The 15,194-nt window shown below is 41.7% G+C and overlaps 1 protein-coding gene across 6 annotated transcripts in view; it reads right to left on the bottom strand.

Annotated features, from left to right (window-relative positions):
- Positions 1–15,194, bottom strand: part of CDK19 (cyclin dependent kinase 19) — a 134,724-nt gene that overhangs the window by 91,024 nt on the left and 28,506 nt on the right. The window contains exons 2-3 of one of the 6 annotated variants that reach the window (XM_063124791.1): positions 6,470–6,540; positions 5,370–5,554 (exon numbers count right to left, since the gene is read on the bottom strand). The exons of 4 other annotated variants lie outside the window; for them this stretch is intronic. In XM_063124791.1, coding sequence (XP_062980861.1) covers positions 5,370–5,398 — 29 coding nt within the window. In that variant the 5' untranslated portion in view covers positions 5,399–5,554; positions 6,470–6,540. Of the gene's footprint in view, positions 1–196; positions 258–5,369; positions 5,555–6,469; positions 6,541–15,194 lie in introns of all 6 variants that reach the window. One more of the 6 variants, XM_063124790.1, reaches the window with a different exon arrangement.

The following is a 15,194-nucleotide window of genomic DNA, read 5'->3' as shown; positions in this document are numbered from 1 at the left end:
TATTCTTAATGTCATACAACATTTCACCATGCTCCGATAGGCAAACTATTGATATAGCTGGTTAAGTTAATTATGATCCCAAGCCTACATAGGTATATTCTTTTTATCCTTAAAGAACTGCACAATACTAACTATCCCAGTGCACACTCGCACACAGGCACACACTACGATGCCAGAAGGCAGCACTCCTCTTTACCTTCTGCTGAATATTCTGCTACCTCCAAGGCTTGAGGTCCATATACGAAGCCCGATGGAATCTATGAACACAGCAGAAGTAAAAGGCAGAGTTTTATGTAGATGTATAGGATTCATGTCTCAAGACTCAACAGTGCCTAATTCCTAGATACTCACTGAGTTGCCCTCTAATAAACGGGCACACTAGGCAACAAACAAGCAAATTCGGTATTCTTTTCTGTAACTACCAGTAATTTGAACAATAGACTTTGGAAGAAGTTAAAAGCTGTTTGAGAGGAAGTTAAAAGCTGTTTACAAACACACAGATACACAAGCTTGTTTCTTTTGTCCCATTGTTGCTTCTGGTTAGACACATCTCACAAATGTTTGAAATTTAAAAAAACTCAAAACCCTTCTTACAAGATGCATAAGTGAGGCAACTCTCTCAAACCACTTTCAACTCTCTAAAAATATTTATATCACCTGTATTCAGCCTTGCATTGCTGATCGACATGCGCCACGCAAACTTGAAAATCTGATTTACTCAAGACTTCTTCAAAATAAAGACAGATAAGCTTTTCATTCACCTTTTATTAAAACAAACGTAAGTATTTATGCTAGCTTTATTAGATGGGGATGAATCGTCTTCCTTTGAAGAAGGGATACTTCGAAATCCTCTCCATTTACAACAGGCTAGCTATGTCACACAGAGTACAGGATTCACTGCCCAGAGAGCTTTGGCTATTGGGCGGCATAAAAATGTAATAAATAAGTAAAATAAATGAATAAATTCACCAGGTAATTTGACATATAAGAAATTCCATTGCTCCTGCATCAATGAGAGGGTGGAAGAAGATGACGGAATATTATGGGGGGAAATTTACTAGGGGTACAAAAAGCCCACTCCCTCCCCCAAAACCCATCCGGCGGCCTCTCAAACCCCCAGAAAAAAAGAAAAATGCTCTAGGAACAGGATGTATGGCTCCTACCACAGATGCCTCATTCACAGAGTGTCCCTAGAGCATCCCAAAGACTTCTGTCGGCTTCCTAGGATGCTTTAGAAACAGCGCTTCTATGGCAAGAATCAAAGAACCTGTTCTTAGACTATTTTCCCCTCTTTTTTCCTGTTGTTTCTCCCACCCACCCCAAAACATTCCAGGTACAGTGTGGGATGTCAGGATCCTTTGACTAGAAAGGGGGAAGGGCTAAGAGCCAAGATTCCTAGATGGCAGAGTGGCTTAAGAATTGAGATTTCTGGGAGGAGTGTTGGTTTTCTGTGATCAAACGGATGCCAGGCTTCTGAAATGCTCTTGGGAAGGAGCTGGATTTAAGCATGGAAGCAGTATGCATGACTGAGTTGGATGCAAACGCGCATGCAGGTATGAGCATGCCTGTATATGTACCTGTATGTACATGTGTGGTCCCCTTCAGCCCAGCAGACACCCAATGTAGCCCTCAGGACCAAAAACATTATACACTCTTGTCCTAGACATTAACAACAAACTGAAGCAACACTATTAAAAAGTAGCAATATTTGCATATGTACAACATTAACCTCAGTATCATCCAGAATAAAACAGAAGTGAAGCCATTTGGTCATTAATAGTTCAGAATTTGCTTTAAAGCACAACCATGTGCTTTAGTATATGATGAGACAGAATTCCACTTACAGATAATAAAAGTTAATTGCTACTGAAATATTTTTCAGAATGCTATCTTTTACATTGTACTCTGGAGGATGAGTGGAAGAATCCCTGGTGGCTAATTGCAAGGGAGGCTGCTACCTAGGAATCTGAAATGTATATTCAGCCCATAGCTAACAGCAAATGTAATGGAGCTGCAAAGGATTTCTTAATCTTTTTCTACTCCTTCCCAAGAGAAAAATTCTAATTAAAAATCCTGTAACACCACGTCAAAACACTGCATTACAACTTTACTTTTAAGGACAAGTTACAATAAAAATTAAGGGTAATTTTTAAAAAAACATGTTCATAGTATTAAGTAATTTATTTTATTTTATTTTATTTATTACATTTTTATACCGCCCAATAGCCGAAGCTCTCTGGGCGGTTCACAAAAATTAAAACCACAGTAAAACACCCAACAGGTTAAAACACAATTACGAAATACAGTATAAAAAGCGCAACCAGGATAAAACCACACAGCAAAGTTGATATAAGATTAAAATACAGAGTTAAAACAGTAAAATTTAAATTTAAGTCAAAATTAAGTGTTAAAATACTGAGTGAATAAAAAGGTCTTCAGCTGGCGACGAAAGCAGTACAGTGTAGGCGCCAGGCGGACCTCTCTGTAAAAGGAACATCGGTTTAAATCTCTTAGAAGCAAAAGGCAGATTCAATGACAGATCTCTACGATCAATTTAAATTCATTGCAATAGATATGTATGTATTTATTTATTTATTATTGCATTTATATCCCATCTTTTTTCCTCTTAAATAACCCAGGGCAGCGTTCATAATCCTCCTCCTCTCCATTTTATCCTCACAACAACCCTGTGAGGTAGGTTGGGCTGAGAGTCTGTAACTGGCCCGAAATCACCCAGTGGGTTTCCATGGTTGAGTGGGGACTAGAACCTGGATCTCCCAACTCCCAGTCCAACACCTTAGCCACTACACCACACTGGCTCTGATGACAATGATATTGCTCCTGCTATGCTATAAAATTTCACAACAAAGCAATCCTATACTCACATTTTGCCAGGACATAGCACGGTGAGAGGAAGGGCGGAGTGGAGAGATAGGCCACCACTACACCAGATATGGCCACCGTATTCAATGTGTGCTCAGTCCAGTAAGGGAAAAACACACAACTAAAAATACCAAAAGGGCAAACACACAGGATCCCTGGAAATTTCACTAGTGCTCTAGGGACTGACAACAACACCTACATACTGCCCCACACACAGCAAGAGCCAACGAACTCGCAACAATGGGACATGACCCCAGCACACACATGGCCATTACAACACACCATGTCACAGCATCCACTCTCCATGAGCCCCAGTGGCACAGCCAGCACCGAACCTACTACTGCCAGTCCCCAGGCATTGTTACAGGGAGGAATCCAAGTCCCCTTATACTTCTCACCACCAATCTTTTGGGGCATACCACACAGAGGGGAGGAAGGAGAGCTCCATATGATACAGCACTCACAGTAGAGAAAACTCATAGCAACAAGTGAAGGAAAGAGCCTTTTGACAAACAGCCAAGAGGAATGCGAAAAAGACAGCTGTAAACACACTTCCAGTGACCCAGTACATATGGCTGGAGACAGGAGTGACAAGCCCCATCAGAGACAAGGGCTGGTAAAAGGCAAAAGAGAGAGCATCCAAGACTTGAACCCATACAGCAATATCCACAAATCAGCTTCCTAATCCCTGAACAGCAGTAGCATCAAGCACTTGTCCCCCCAGCCCCAACCCCCAGTCATACATGACAGGAGCACAAAGTCTGGAAGAAGAGCCCCAGCCAAATGGAAGAGCACATGTTTTATATACTGGAGGTGCTTGGTTCAAATCCAGAGAGCACTACCACAGAGAGCCCCACATCCAGGTACATCTAAACAAAACAGCTCTTGTCTTCCCTCCCCCTGGCAACCCACATGACCAATCCACACATCCCATTTTGCCAGACGGGCTTGTCCTGCCAGACAGCATCTCCGCATCCCTTGCCCCTCTCTCTTTTCATCCCTCTATCTTTCTTGCTATTTATCTGCTTGATTTTTTTTCTCATTTGTTTCATAAAAGACATGCAGTGTGGCGCATCTCTACGATGTGCCCTTTGCCCAAACAAATGATCATAGAATCATAGAATAACAGAGTTGGAAGGGGCCTACAAGGCCCCTTCCCGAGAGTGGGAGGTAGTTTGCACCCCTGGCGGACACACTTTCTGAACAAGGCCTTTATTATTATTATTATTATTATTATTATTATTATTATTATTATTATTAATTTATTTATATAGCACCATACGCAGCAACCAAAGATCGCAAAAAGGCACTGAAGAAACACAAAATGCAAATCAAAAGACTGAAGAAATACTAAAAAAGAAAGAAGGAATAGAAGTTAAATTTTCTCAACAAAATCAAAAGAAACTAGAAGTCCTTTCAATTGAGTGCTGCCATAATGGTGGTCGACAAAGTACTGAGGGACTGGGTAGGAACCCCGCGGAGCATGTGCAGTAGGACGGTGGGGGACGGTTCCCACCAAAAACTCCTCAGCTCTAGAAGTTTCCCAAATCGAGGCTCTGTGCAGACAGAGACCACAAAGAACCCAAATAAGTAGAGAGAGCAGTGGCCACTGCCATCAAGCTCGTTGCCTGCCTGCCCAGAGTCCCACCTTGATGTTGGTTGCAGCCAAATCCTACTAGGGTGGAGGAAGAGATCCTTATCTACAAGTCCCCTCTAATAACAAAAAACAACACATATGGCAAAGTCAAAGCCTTTATTGAACAGTATCCAGGGTGGTGGAGAGAGACACATGTGAGCAGTCAGGAATTCTTCCCTGATTAGTAGCAGGAGGAAGAGTCCAAGTCCATGTCTGTGATGTCTTCTTCCCAGGCTACATCTAGCTGCATCTCCAAGTGGCTAACATTTGCTTCGTAGAACGATGTTAGCGCTGCTATAAAAGAGAGATTTTGCTTGGTGGCATGAGAAAGTGCAGCCCAACTTGGATGTCTTCCCATTAGTACTCCTGCCAGTAATGACTGTACAGAAGTGCTCAAGGCAGCAAACTACTAACACAGGTGTATGTTACCTACCCTGTGTGTTGTGGGGTGGGGAGGGAGAATCAATAGAGTAAATTAGGTAGAGACAATACCAGAAACTAGCTTCTGTTCTTACCGGGCTATCTCTTTCCCTGCTATAGGGCCATCTAGCAATAACAGCCCCTGTGGGAAAGAACATCAGGTGCTAGCTCCTACTCAAGCAGAGTTGGCAGTTTTTGCATGGTTTTTGATGCATCTCTTATAGGTTTATAAATGTTGTGAGCCACTCTGAGAACGGTAGTTGAAAAGTGGAATATAAATCTAATAAATAAATACATATGTAAATGTATGTGGTTGCCAATCAGTCACCTCAGAAGGACTCCCATGCCTTTGACAGTGGCTTAATAGTCAGCAGAGAAGCACATGTAATATCTCTTTTGGTAACACCTCCATCATAGATATCCCCTTCACCTGTTGTGTAACTGTGGTCTTGTTTCCATGGGTAAAGTAGCCTGCCTGGAACAAGTAGATTAACAATGCCACAGAGGAACAGCTGGTAGTATCCTGGTCACTGCTGATGGTCATGGGGCAGGCCTCCCTTGTGGTCAGCATGGAATGGGGTATAGGATAGATCCTACATCTGTCGGGAGAGCATCCTGTGGAGAGAACAGGGAGACACAGAGCAAGAAGAGTGAGCAATAATCAGGACCTAGAGCACATAGTCCCTGGTCCTGAATGCATAAGTGTTTGTAAGGAGAGAATGAGAGCGAAGAGCCAATGGTGCCACTTGAGTGCTCAAGTCGGTCTTTCTCCCACCCCCATGGTGCAGCGGGGTGACAGGAGACTGCAATGACTGTGACAATATATACGCCTTCCCCCTTGGGCGGTGTTGACAACACTGTGTACACAGTGTTCTAATACATGCAGAAGTGCTGAGTGTTTGATCACTAGTGGAAATGGCTGGAGTGGAGTGCCTGGCCTTTGCTAAGGACTTCCCTGAGTATGAGGATAAGTGCATCCCCTGTGTGTGTGGGGACTCTGCTCTCCATTGTTGGGAGAAAGAGCATCATAACACTACAGTTTAGACAACGCACAATATTCACAAGTGGTGGGAAGACATGGGAGTCAGTTGTAACAATTATACATTACAGTAGGGGTGAGGAACCTCAGGCCTGGGATCCAACTCTGGCCCACCTAGGGTCCAAATCCGGCCTTCCAGGGTTCTCCAGGTGGCCCACCCCCTTCCTCTCAACCGCTGGTTGTTTGGTGATTTCCTGGCTTCTACGCCGTTTCCCCCTCATTCTAAAAAGCAGAAATGCCTCTCCTTAGGTTTAATTACTGGCAGTAAGAGCTTTAAGCTATAACACACTGGTGGTTTGTTGTTGTTGTTGTTGTTGTTGTTTGAATTTGGGTCTACCCTCTTTTGGCTTTGGCCCTGGCCCTTGGCTTTTGGCCTATCACACCATTGGAGTCCGGGGCCCAGGAGCTTCTCTCAAACTGAATTCGACCTCCAGGCTTAAAAATGTTCCCCACCCCCACATTACAGCATGCATCCCCCTTCCCTTGCTTACCTATGTGGGATGCTCTGTCGCAACAGTCCCAGTTTTTCAAGTGGAGTCGAGTCAGCTTGGGTATTTTGTCTCTGAATTCAAAAGGCGAGATGCCTGTTCGGGTTCTAAGCAGAGAAGGGTTACCACTCTGCCCAAGTTCCCATGAGTGATGCGGAGAGGCTGTTTGGGGCAAGTACTCCCTCAGTGTGCAAAGTGCCCTTTCTCCCTGCTTCCCACCCACGTTTCCCTCTGTGTGAGTTCCAAGTGCACATGACATGAAGCCAGAGAAGTCTTGCCCTATCATAATGGTTTCCCTAAGTAGGCTTTATATCCTGGAAGTGGTGTGCTATGCTATGTCTAAGTGCTGAGTTACCCCATAACCTATCATAGAATCATAGAATAGCAGAGTTGGAAGGGGCCTACAAGGCCATCGAGTCCAACCCCCTGCTCAATGTTCTGCCATGGTGATGTGAGTGGGGTGGTGGTTGTTTTTCACCATCCCACTGAAGGTAATGGAAGGGAAATTCTTTCTATACTTCACTAGCATATCTGCCAACTTGGCAGCAAATCTTGCATTCCATCAGCACAGCATGGTTTTCACAAAATCCTATAGCTCCTCAAGTAGTGAATCTTAAGTATAGGACTGTATCCTAACGGTCTTTCCAGAAATATAATCTCATTTTCCCCATTGATACTAAATTCTAGGGCTATGCGGGTGTCCACCTGCATCACATGTAGGGCTAAAGCGGAATGGGCCATGTGCAAAAACAGACAACTCGCCCCAAAATCTGCGAAGACTGTGACCAAATCTGTCTGATGTAGCATAATCAGTCCCGATCAGACCTGGGATCTAAAAAAGAGCTGAAGTAATGAGGCTGCATACAAGAGCTCTTCTAATCTTACATTGCTTTATTGATTATACCAAGCATATAAAGAACATTAAGAGAAATTTGTTCAGCAGTGGAACAGTCTGCCTTGAAAGGTGGTGGGTTCTCCTTTGCTGGAAGTATTTAAGCTGTATGGCCATCTGTCTGGGATGGTGTAGCTGCGCCCTGCAGGGCAGAGTATGCATTGAGCAAAGGATTGGACCAAGTAATTTCCAAGATTCCTTCCAACTCTGATTCTATTCTATGATCTATAATTACACTTCTTTGGAAGTTCTTAATGTTTCTGTGCATATTATTTGAAATAGGAACATTACTATAGGATAAGCTATATTTATTCCGATTTTCATTTTTGGTTACAAATCCCCAAATTTAGGTTTTATTAGCCAAGTAGGCTCTAAACTATTGTTTCCCAACCTTGTTCCTTCCAGATATTTTGAACTTCAACTCCATCAACCCCAGCATAATCAGAAAAGCTGGGAGTTGTCATCCAAAACATTTAAAACATACCAGGTTGGGAGAGGCTGTTCTAGAGATTTCTCTCTCTCAATGCTAGTACATGATGGTCCCAAGGATATGGTAGAACCATCTGAGGCCCACTGTAATGAATTTGTTAGGCACATCCAGAATAAAATCTTTGGCATCCGCCAGTACTTAAACTGCAGTGTTATATATAGCCGGTGAATCTAGTGAGGTATCCAGAGCACAGCCTTGTCCAGTTTTCTTGGATGTGGTTCAGTTCGTACAGCTCAAGGATGTTGACAAGGTGCTTGGACAGGTTCGTGCAACCACCTCTGTATTGGATCCTTGCCCCTCTCAGCTAATAAAAGCTAGCAGGGATGGAACAGCCAGCTGGGCCATAGAAGTGAATAATGCCTCTCTGCGTGTCAGAAAGAGGCGGTAGCGAGACCACTCCTGAAGAAATCTTCCCTGGACCCAGAAAATCTTAACTATAGGCCAGTGGCAAATATTCCATTCCTGGGCAAGGTCCTTGAGCGGGTAGTTGTGGGCCAGCTCCAGACACTCTTGGATGAGATTGATTATCTGGATCCATTTCAGTCAGGTTTCAGGCCTGGTTTTGGCATGTTGATGTCCTGTATGATGACCTATGTTGGGAGAAGGACAGAGGGAGTGTGACTCTGTTGATTCACCTTGATTTCTCAGCGGCTTTCTATACCATCAACCATGGCATCCTTCTGGAATGACTGGCTGAGTTAGGAGTGGGAAGTACTACTTTGCAGTGGTTCTGCTCCTACTTGGCAGGTCGGCTCCAGAAGGTGGTGCTTGGGGAACATTGCTCGGCCTGTGGATTCTCCAGTATGGGGCTCTACCGGGGTTAGTCTTGTCCCCCATGTTGTTTAACATATACATGAAACTGTTGGGTGAGATCATCTGGAGTTTTGGAGTGCGTTGTCATCAGTACACTGATGCATAGATAAGGTCCTTGGCTGGTGCAGGCTTGTAAAAAGCACTGCCTTCAAAAGCATAGACACTGTAGTTTTTTTAACTGACCCTAGAATAATTGTTTTAAATTGATATTGTCCGTTTTTATATTTTTTATGGTTTTAAATTTTGTATATTTGTTTTTAATGTTCCGTGTTTTAATCTCTGTAAACTGCCCAGAGAGCATCAGCTGTGGGAGAGTATATAAATGAAATAAATAAATAAACCTTCTATTTGTAATTCTAAGGAAGGTTCACACTTTACTTTTTCAATGCAGATTAAATATACTCTTCACAAGCAACACTAAAAACATCATTCAGATTGAAATATATCACTTGCAGATGCTGTTAATGTAGTAAAAAACGGCAGAGAACCATTTTAGCCACTTGATTTCAGGTAGTTTATATTCTCAGGTTACAGATGCAAAAACTGACACACCTTGATTGCAAAAACTGTCTAATACAAGAAAAACAGGTAAAGTATAGTGTGTGACTATGGAAGAAAGTTTCTTGCGCAGGTTGCAAGCAGCGCAACGTTTTACATTACATACTCATAACACCATTCACATGTATTTTGTAGACTTTTCCCTGAAAAAATATTATATATCGTTGGACTGTATCTATCCGTGCCCCAGCACTAGCATGAATGTCATTGCGCTAGCATCATCCAAGGCTTGCTAAGGCAATGGGAAAAAGTGGTGATTTGCTGATCACTTGCGGCATACACATTTCTAACAGTAATATGAAGTACACAGATGTCTGATCTAATAAAGTATGACCACTTGCTTTTGGGTGGGAAGACTTCAGGCTTTGCTTTTAATTAGAACTCCAGAGCTCAAAAGCTGGAAACAGGTACAAAAGAGGGGCAAGGGAAAGATTAAGGAATGGGTGCTTCTGAGCACATGCTAAATCCATGAATTTTTGGTACCAGATCTAAGTTTACAGCCTTTCGACCCAAAAGTCCATTCCTGGTTTCCCAGTCTCTGTTTTCTCAATCCATTCCTGGTTTTCCAAGCTTTCTTCAGTTCAGCAGTCTAATGGGGGAGTGGGGTTGTGCTATTTGCAAAAACAATTGTGAATTTGCTTCAGAAGAGCTTCACTATGGGGCAATATAAAAATTTAAGAAATAAGTAAATTGGAAACCCTTGCTAACACACAGAGCTACCTTCTGTCTACCCCTATTATCAAAGACATTTAAAAGATTTTGTTACGGAGACGCCTAGCCATGACAGCTTTTACACATTTCACTGGCATCATCGTAGCACAGGGGTCCCAACCTTCTAGGGCCCATGGGCACATTTGGAATTTTGAGTACATGTCATATGCAATGTCACAAAATGAGAGTCAGGGCCAATCACAAAACACCCATTTCACAGAAGGCAAACTGGTGAGGCTGCGAGACAGATACTTGCCTAAAAACTAGAGTACAAGACAGAGTGGGCGGGTGGGGCTGAGTCCCCAAACTCAGATCCACTCCTTTGAACCCACCCATTTTACAGATGGCAAGCTAATTAATTTCTTCAAATCAGCTCTAAATAAATTCATCTAAAATTAATTTCCTCAATTTTCCCAAACTCATTAGCCACACAGATCCTGGTCCAAGATCACCCCTACACATCCATTTCCCTCCATTCAAAACAAAACAATAACACTGTGGCTAGGACAAACTTTGCACTCTATAAGTATGCAAGCAAACCTTATAGAGAAGACAGAAATGCCAGACGTTGAGAGCTGAAGAGGCTATATGCACACATACACAAACACACACATACATATAGCGGAACAAGTCACTTTGCACAGGCACCCAAGCACCACACATACATATATACACACATGGTGTTACACCCACATATACACACATTTATCCACTCACTTTTGTTCTGGGAACCTGTACCTGGTTTTTCAACAGAAGTCATTTATTTCATGCTTAATCAGATGAGCCAACTCAAATTCAATCAAGCGGTACCTCTGAAAGGCTCTGATTCATTCTGTGGAGCCAAGCTTTGTTTAGTCCCATCTTGAGTATTCCTGAAGTCATCTCCTTTGTATTATTTGCCTGTACTCTGTAACTGCCCTTAAGTCCAGCTCTTCTTTGAGAATATCTTTCCACAGAACCCAACACACTCAGATGCACTGTTGCAACACTCTAAAAGCCTCCTGTGGTTTACCTGGCACACTGTCCATCCGCACTATTCCTTCCTCTCGAGTCAAACCCACATTTCCAGGAATCAGGCCTCTGTGGAGGATTCAGGGGTTCCTAAATAGGGCGCAGTCTGCCACCAGTCTCCCATTATTACCTGTGGTGGCCTTTAACAAACACAGGACAAAAAACCACTGTGAGCGCTGTGTTTTCGAACTAATTTCCTCACTGTGTTCTAGCACAATGTATAACCCGCAGTGCGCGCACCACACTCCTGCCCAGGATCCTGACATTTCCATGTCAGTCGAGTACATGTGTATACGCTGCATATGTGCAAGTTGACATTCATATGTAATTGGGGGGAGGGCAGTAACTTTTAAAAACTTTTTACATTTTTAAAATAACTTTTTAAAATTTCATGAATTGAAATTTACTACATAGTTTCACTCATTACCATCAAGACAATACATACTCAAAATTATTCAATTCACTCTCAGATATTTCATTCAGAACAAGTGGCAAAAATATTTCTACGTATTATGTTCTAATAAAAATATATCAGAACTATATTTTAAAACCAAACTTTTTTTTCCTGTTCTCATACAGTGGGAATTGTTCAGGTTTCCTAAAGGTATTGGATGAGCTTGCAAATTCATCATGAAAACATCCGTCTTGGAAGAGATTCAGACTTCTGATCAGTATTACTGAAACAAAAGTCTTTTCAAGGTCACCTATTCACGTATTTCACTCAAGGTGAAAACTGAGGCACTGAAGACACAGCTTTTGTTTCAATTCATGAGCACCAACAAGCAAGGTCAATAAAGGATACATCATGGGAAACGGCATTTCAGTAAAAGGAAGTGTCAGGCTGCATAGGATCAGGCTGCACAAAGTGGGAGGGAGAGAGAAATGTACATCTGTCTCACTATCTATGAAGAAACTTCAGTGTGACCCAGACTGTATGAAGACACAGCCATTTCTGCAACAGAATTTCCTAAAACCACTGGCATCACAGAAATGGCTCCGGCCTTTTCTCCAGGCACAGCCAGATTTGTATGGGGATCTCTCTACACAATCTTATACATGGCAGAGATTGCATGGAAAAAACCACAACCTGGTTATCATATACAAATCGTTCTGTACTCACTTATCCTCCTGACTGGGAAAGCAAGAAAGGCTACCAGCCATGTCTGTACATCCGGGGATCCAATAAGAAACAACAGCACTAGGAGTTACTTTTCCATTAGGAGGAAGCAGAACCCGAAGGGTAGAAGGCAGCATATATAGGAACAAGATCTAAAGGGAGACTATGACTAGGTAGGGAAGGACAGCGCAGGCATTAATCAAATATGCTTTTCTCATGTGACCCCTTCCATTTGAGCTATTAGATATTTTCAATTTTCAAAGCTGACAGCCTGGTCTTACTAGTCTAGATGTTTCTATCAGACTTAGAATCAGTTACTGAGACTTATGTTTAAATAGCTTACATATGCAAACCACCTTAATTCAAGTCTCTCAAAGCTCGATTCGGTATGTGCACTGACTTAGGAAGGTCAAATTTACTTGACCTTGGTGGCCCGGAAAGCATGGAGTTGAAACATGCAAGGTTCGCACTATAATAAAAAATAGATACTTAATCAGTACAACTAATAGTTCAGAGTCACAAGCACCACACATAGCCATTCATCAATTGCATCATCAAATTTCAGATTTTTAAAAGAAGCACTACTGCATTTAAGTGCATGCTGCATTATTTCTCTCTCTAAAGGCCAATTTATACAGGATGTGGGCCACATGGAAAAACTTTACCTGGGTAAGCTTTCCATGTGTGCCTCATCACATTTAAATTCACCTTACCACATGTACTCACCCGTTCACATGCAACGTTAGCATGCCAACAGCATACCCATCAAGCCATTGATCACCGGCATGCTAATGTTACCTGGGAATGGACCAGCACACATAGCAAGTGCATTTAAATACAACGCAACAAGCAAGGAAAACGTACATCAGTAGGAGGCCAATTTTGTATATAGATCAGGCCTAAAATTAGCTACTACGGAAAATGGCCAGATCCAAGAGAGATTCCACTGGCTATGTCACCACTCATTAGGGGTGTGGGGGGGAGTTACTACCATTTCAAAGACTTTGTTTTCTAACTACCCAAGAAAAACAACTTTGTCCATTGTGAAGATAATGGACTTTGTTTTCTAATTACCCAAGAAAAACAACTGTTGTTTTTCTTGGGTAATTAGAAAACAAAGTCCATTATCTTCACAATGGACGAAGTGTGATATAAAATTATCTGTGTCATATTATTTAATGAATCTTTGAAATATAAAGGGGTCAACCAGCAGGTACAAAATTATGAAGATGTATCACGTACTAAATGCATTCACCATTTTGAGAAGCAGGGCAGACGGAATCTCTTCTCCCAGTTTGAATAAGGTTCGTCTGCAGGAAGATTAAGAAGGATGTTGAAACAATTTATAAGAATGGTTAGCATGGATTTTAGCTATAGAAGTGCCTTGGTACCATGGTGATTGGCAAACTATAAATATGCATCACTGCTGGGTTTCTATGGTGTTTTAGCTGGCAACACTGCTCGACGCCTCCTTCCACGAAAAACATTCCCACACTAAAATCTTTGCCACATATTTTTCTATTCAAACACTAGCAAATGTTTTTCTAGAAGTCATTTGTAAAACTTTTGGAGGTGTTGGTGATTCTGTTTCCAAATTTATTTAATTGAAGTACATCAAAACTGCATATAGTAACCAAGGTGTAACCCATCAAAATACAAGTATATATTCCTAGATATTCAGTGCACAAAATGAAACACAATGCAATTTAACTCAGTATGATTTGGCAAAGTTTATTTTAAATGAATACTTAACTACATTCTGCAAACACAATGCAGCTATCTATAGAGAATTTTAATCTGTAATCCTATATACACTTAGCTTGGAGTAAGTCCCACTGAATTCAGTGGCATTTACTTTTGGGTATAGAGGATTGACTATTAGTTGTTTCCCCACTCCCATTATGAAAATAGTTTTACTAGCCCAAGAAAATAGGTGTTTCAATATTAAATGTTTCAGTATATCAAGAAAAAATATCAATTCAGGCAGTTTAACTTAACAGATAGAAAAATCAATCTGTTCAAAACCAAGACTGCAATCCTATACATAGGAGCAAGTCCTACTGAATTCAACAGAATTTACTTTTGAGTAGACATGTATCGAATTGCATGTAAACATAGCATTCCATAACCATTTACTCCTTTCTCTGCTGCTGCCAAAATTATTGAAAGACCTTCCAGATATGCAGGATTGTTCCCAATTGGTTCTACTTATTCCTGGCTAGAAAGTATAATGGTAATGGACAAATGATCTTTACATGATCAGGGCCTTCACTGTGAGGTTAAATATTATCTCTTGCTTCCTATTAACACTGGTTTCTTAAACATTCTAGTTGCTGTTTATATATAATATATATATATATATATATATATATATATATATATATAAAATCCATATATATATATATATATAAAATCCCTTCATATGGACCAATCTAAGGCATGTCATATTGCATTCTCTATGCTCATGAAAGAGCGCCTATTGATAGCTGTCTCTGTGCGGCAGAGATGAACAGCTTGGGCACCCTTCCCCAACTTGGTGCTCTCCAGATGGGTTGGATTACAACTCGCAGAATCCCCAAGACAGCTATGTTTCCTTGGGGATTCTGCGAGTTGTAATCTAACCCATCTGGAGGGCATCAAGTTAGGGAAGGCTGGGCTAGGGTGTGCAAAAAGTGCTTGCAATAGGGGCTGGGGAACTCCCCTTTGCTCAATTGCAAATCCGTTTTTATATTCCTGAAACCTGTAAAGGGCTAAAAATGTTTTTTCTCCAAAGCAATCTCAGAGAAAAACAACAAGGGAGAATGTGCCCCTCCCTTACTTGATAGTTCCCGTGTTTCCCAAACAAACCCACTGAGAACAGGGGAAGGAGTAACCAGCAACTCCTGAAGCTGCATGGGAACAAGGTGGGGGGTGACAGAGATGACAGCAGGGAGAGAGGCAAACTTTGACCTTGTTCAGATGATACACTAAGCCACACTGGTTAAGTATTTTCAGCTAAACATTATGGCTTAGTGTGTCATTTGAACCATGACACAGCATGTCATGTGAACCATTTCTAACCATAGTGGCTACACAATCATATTTTAAACATAATCACTAACCATTTGCTGCAAAAGGGTTAGAGGCCTAACCATGG

Source organism: Elgaria multicarinata, chromosome 4, assembly GCF_023053635.1.
Source record: "Elgaria multicarinata webbii isolate HBS135686 ecotype San Diego chromosome 4, rElgMul1.1.pri, whole genome shotgun sequence".
In the NCBI taxonomy this organism is placed as follows: Eukaryota; Metazoa; Chordata; class Lepidosauria; order Squamata; family Anguidae; genus Elgaria; species Elgaria multicarinata.
This window is presented reverse-complemented; position numbering and strand designations above follow the sequence as displayed.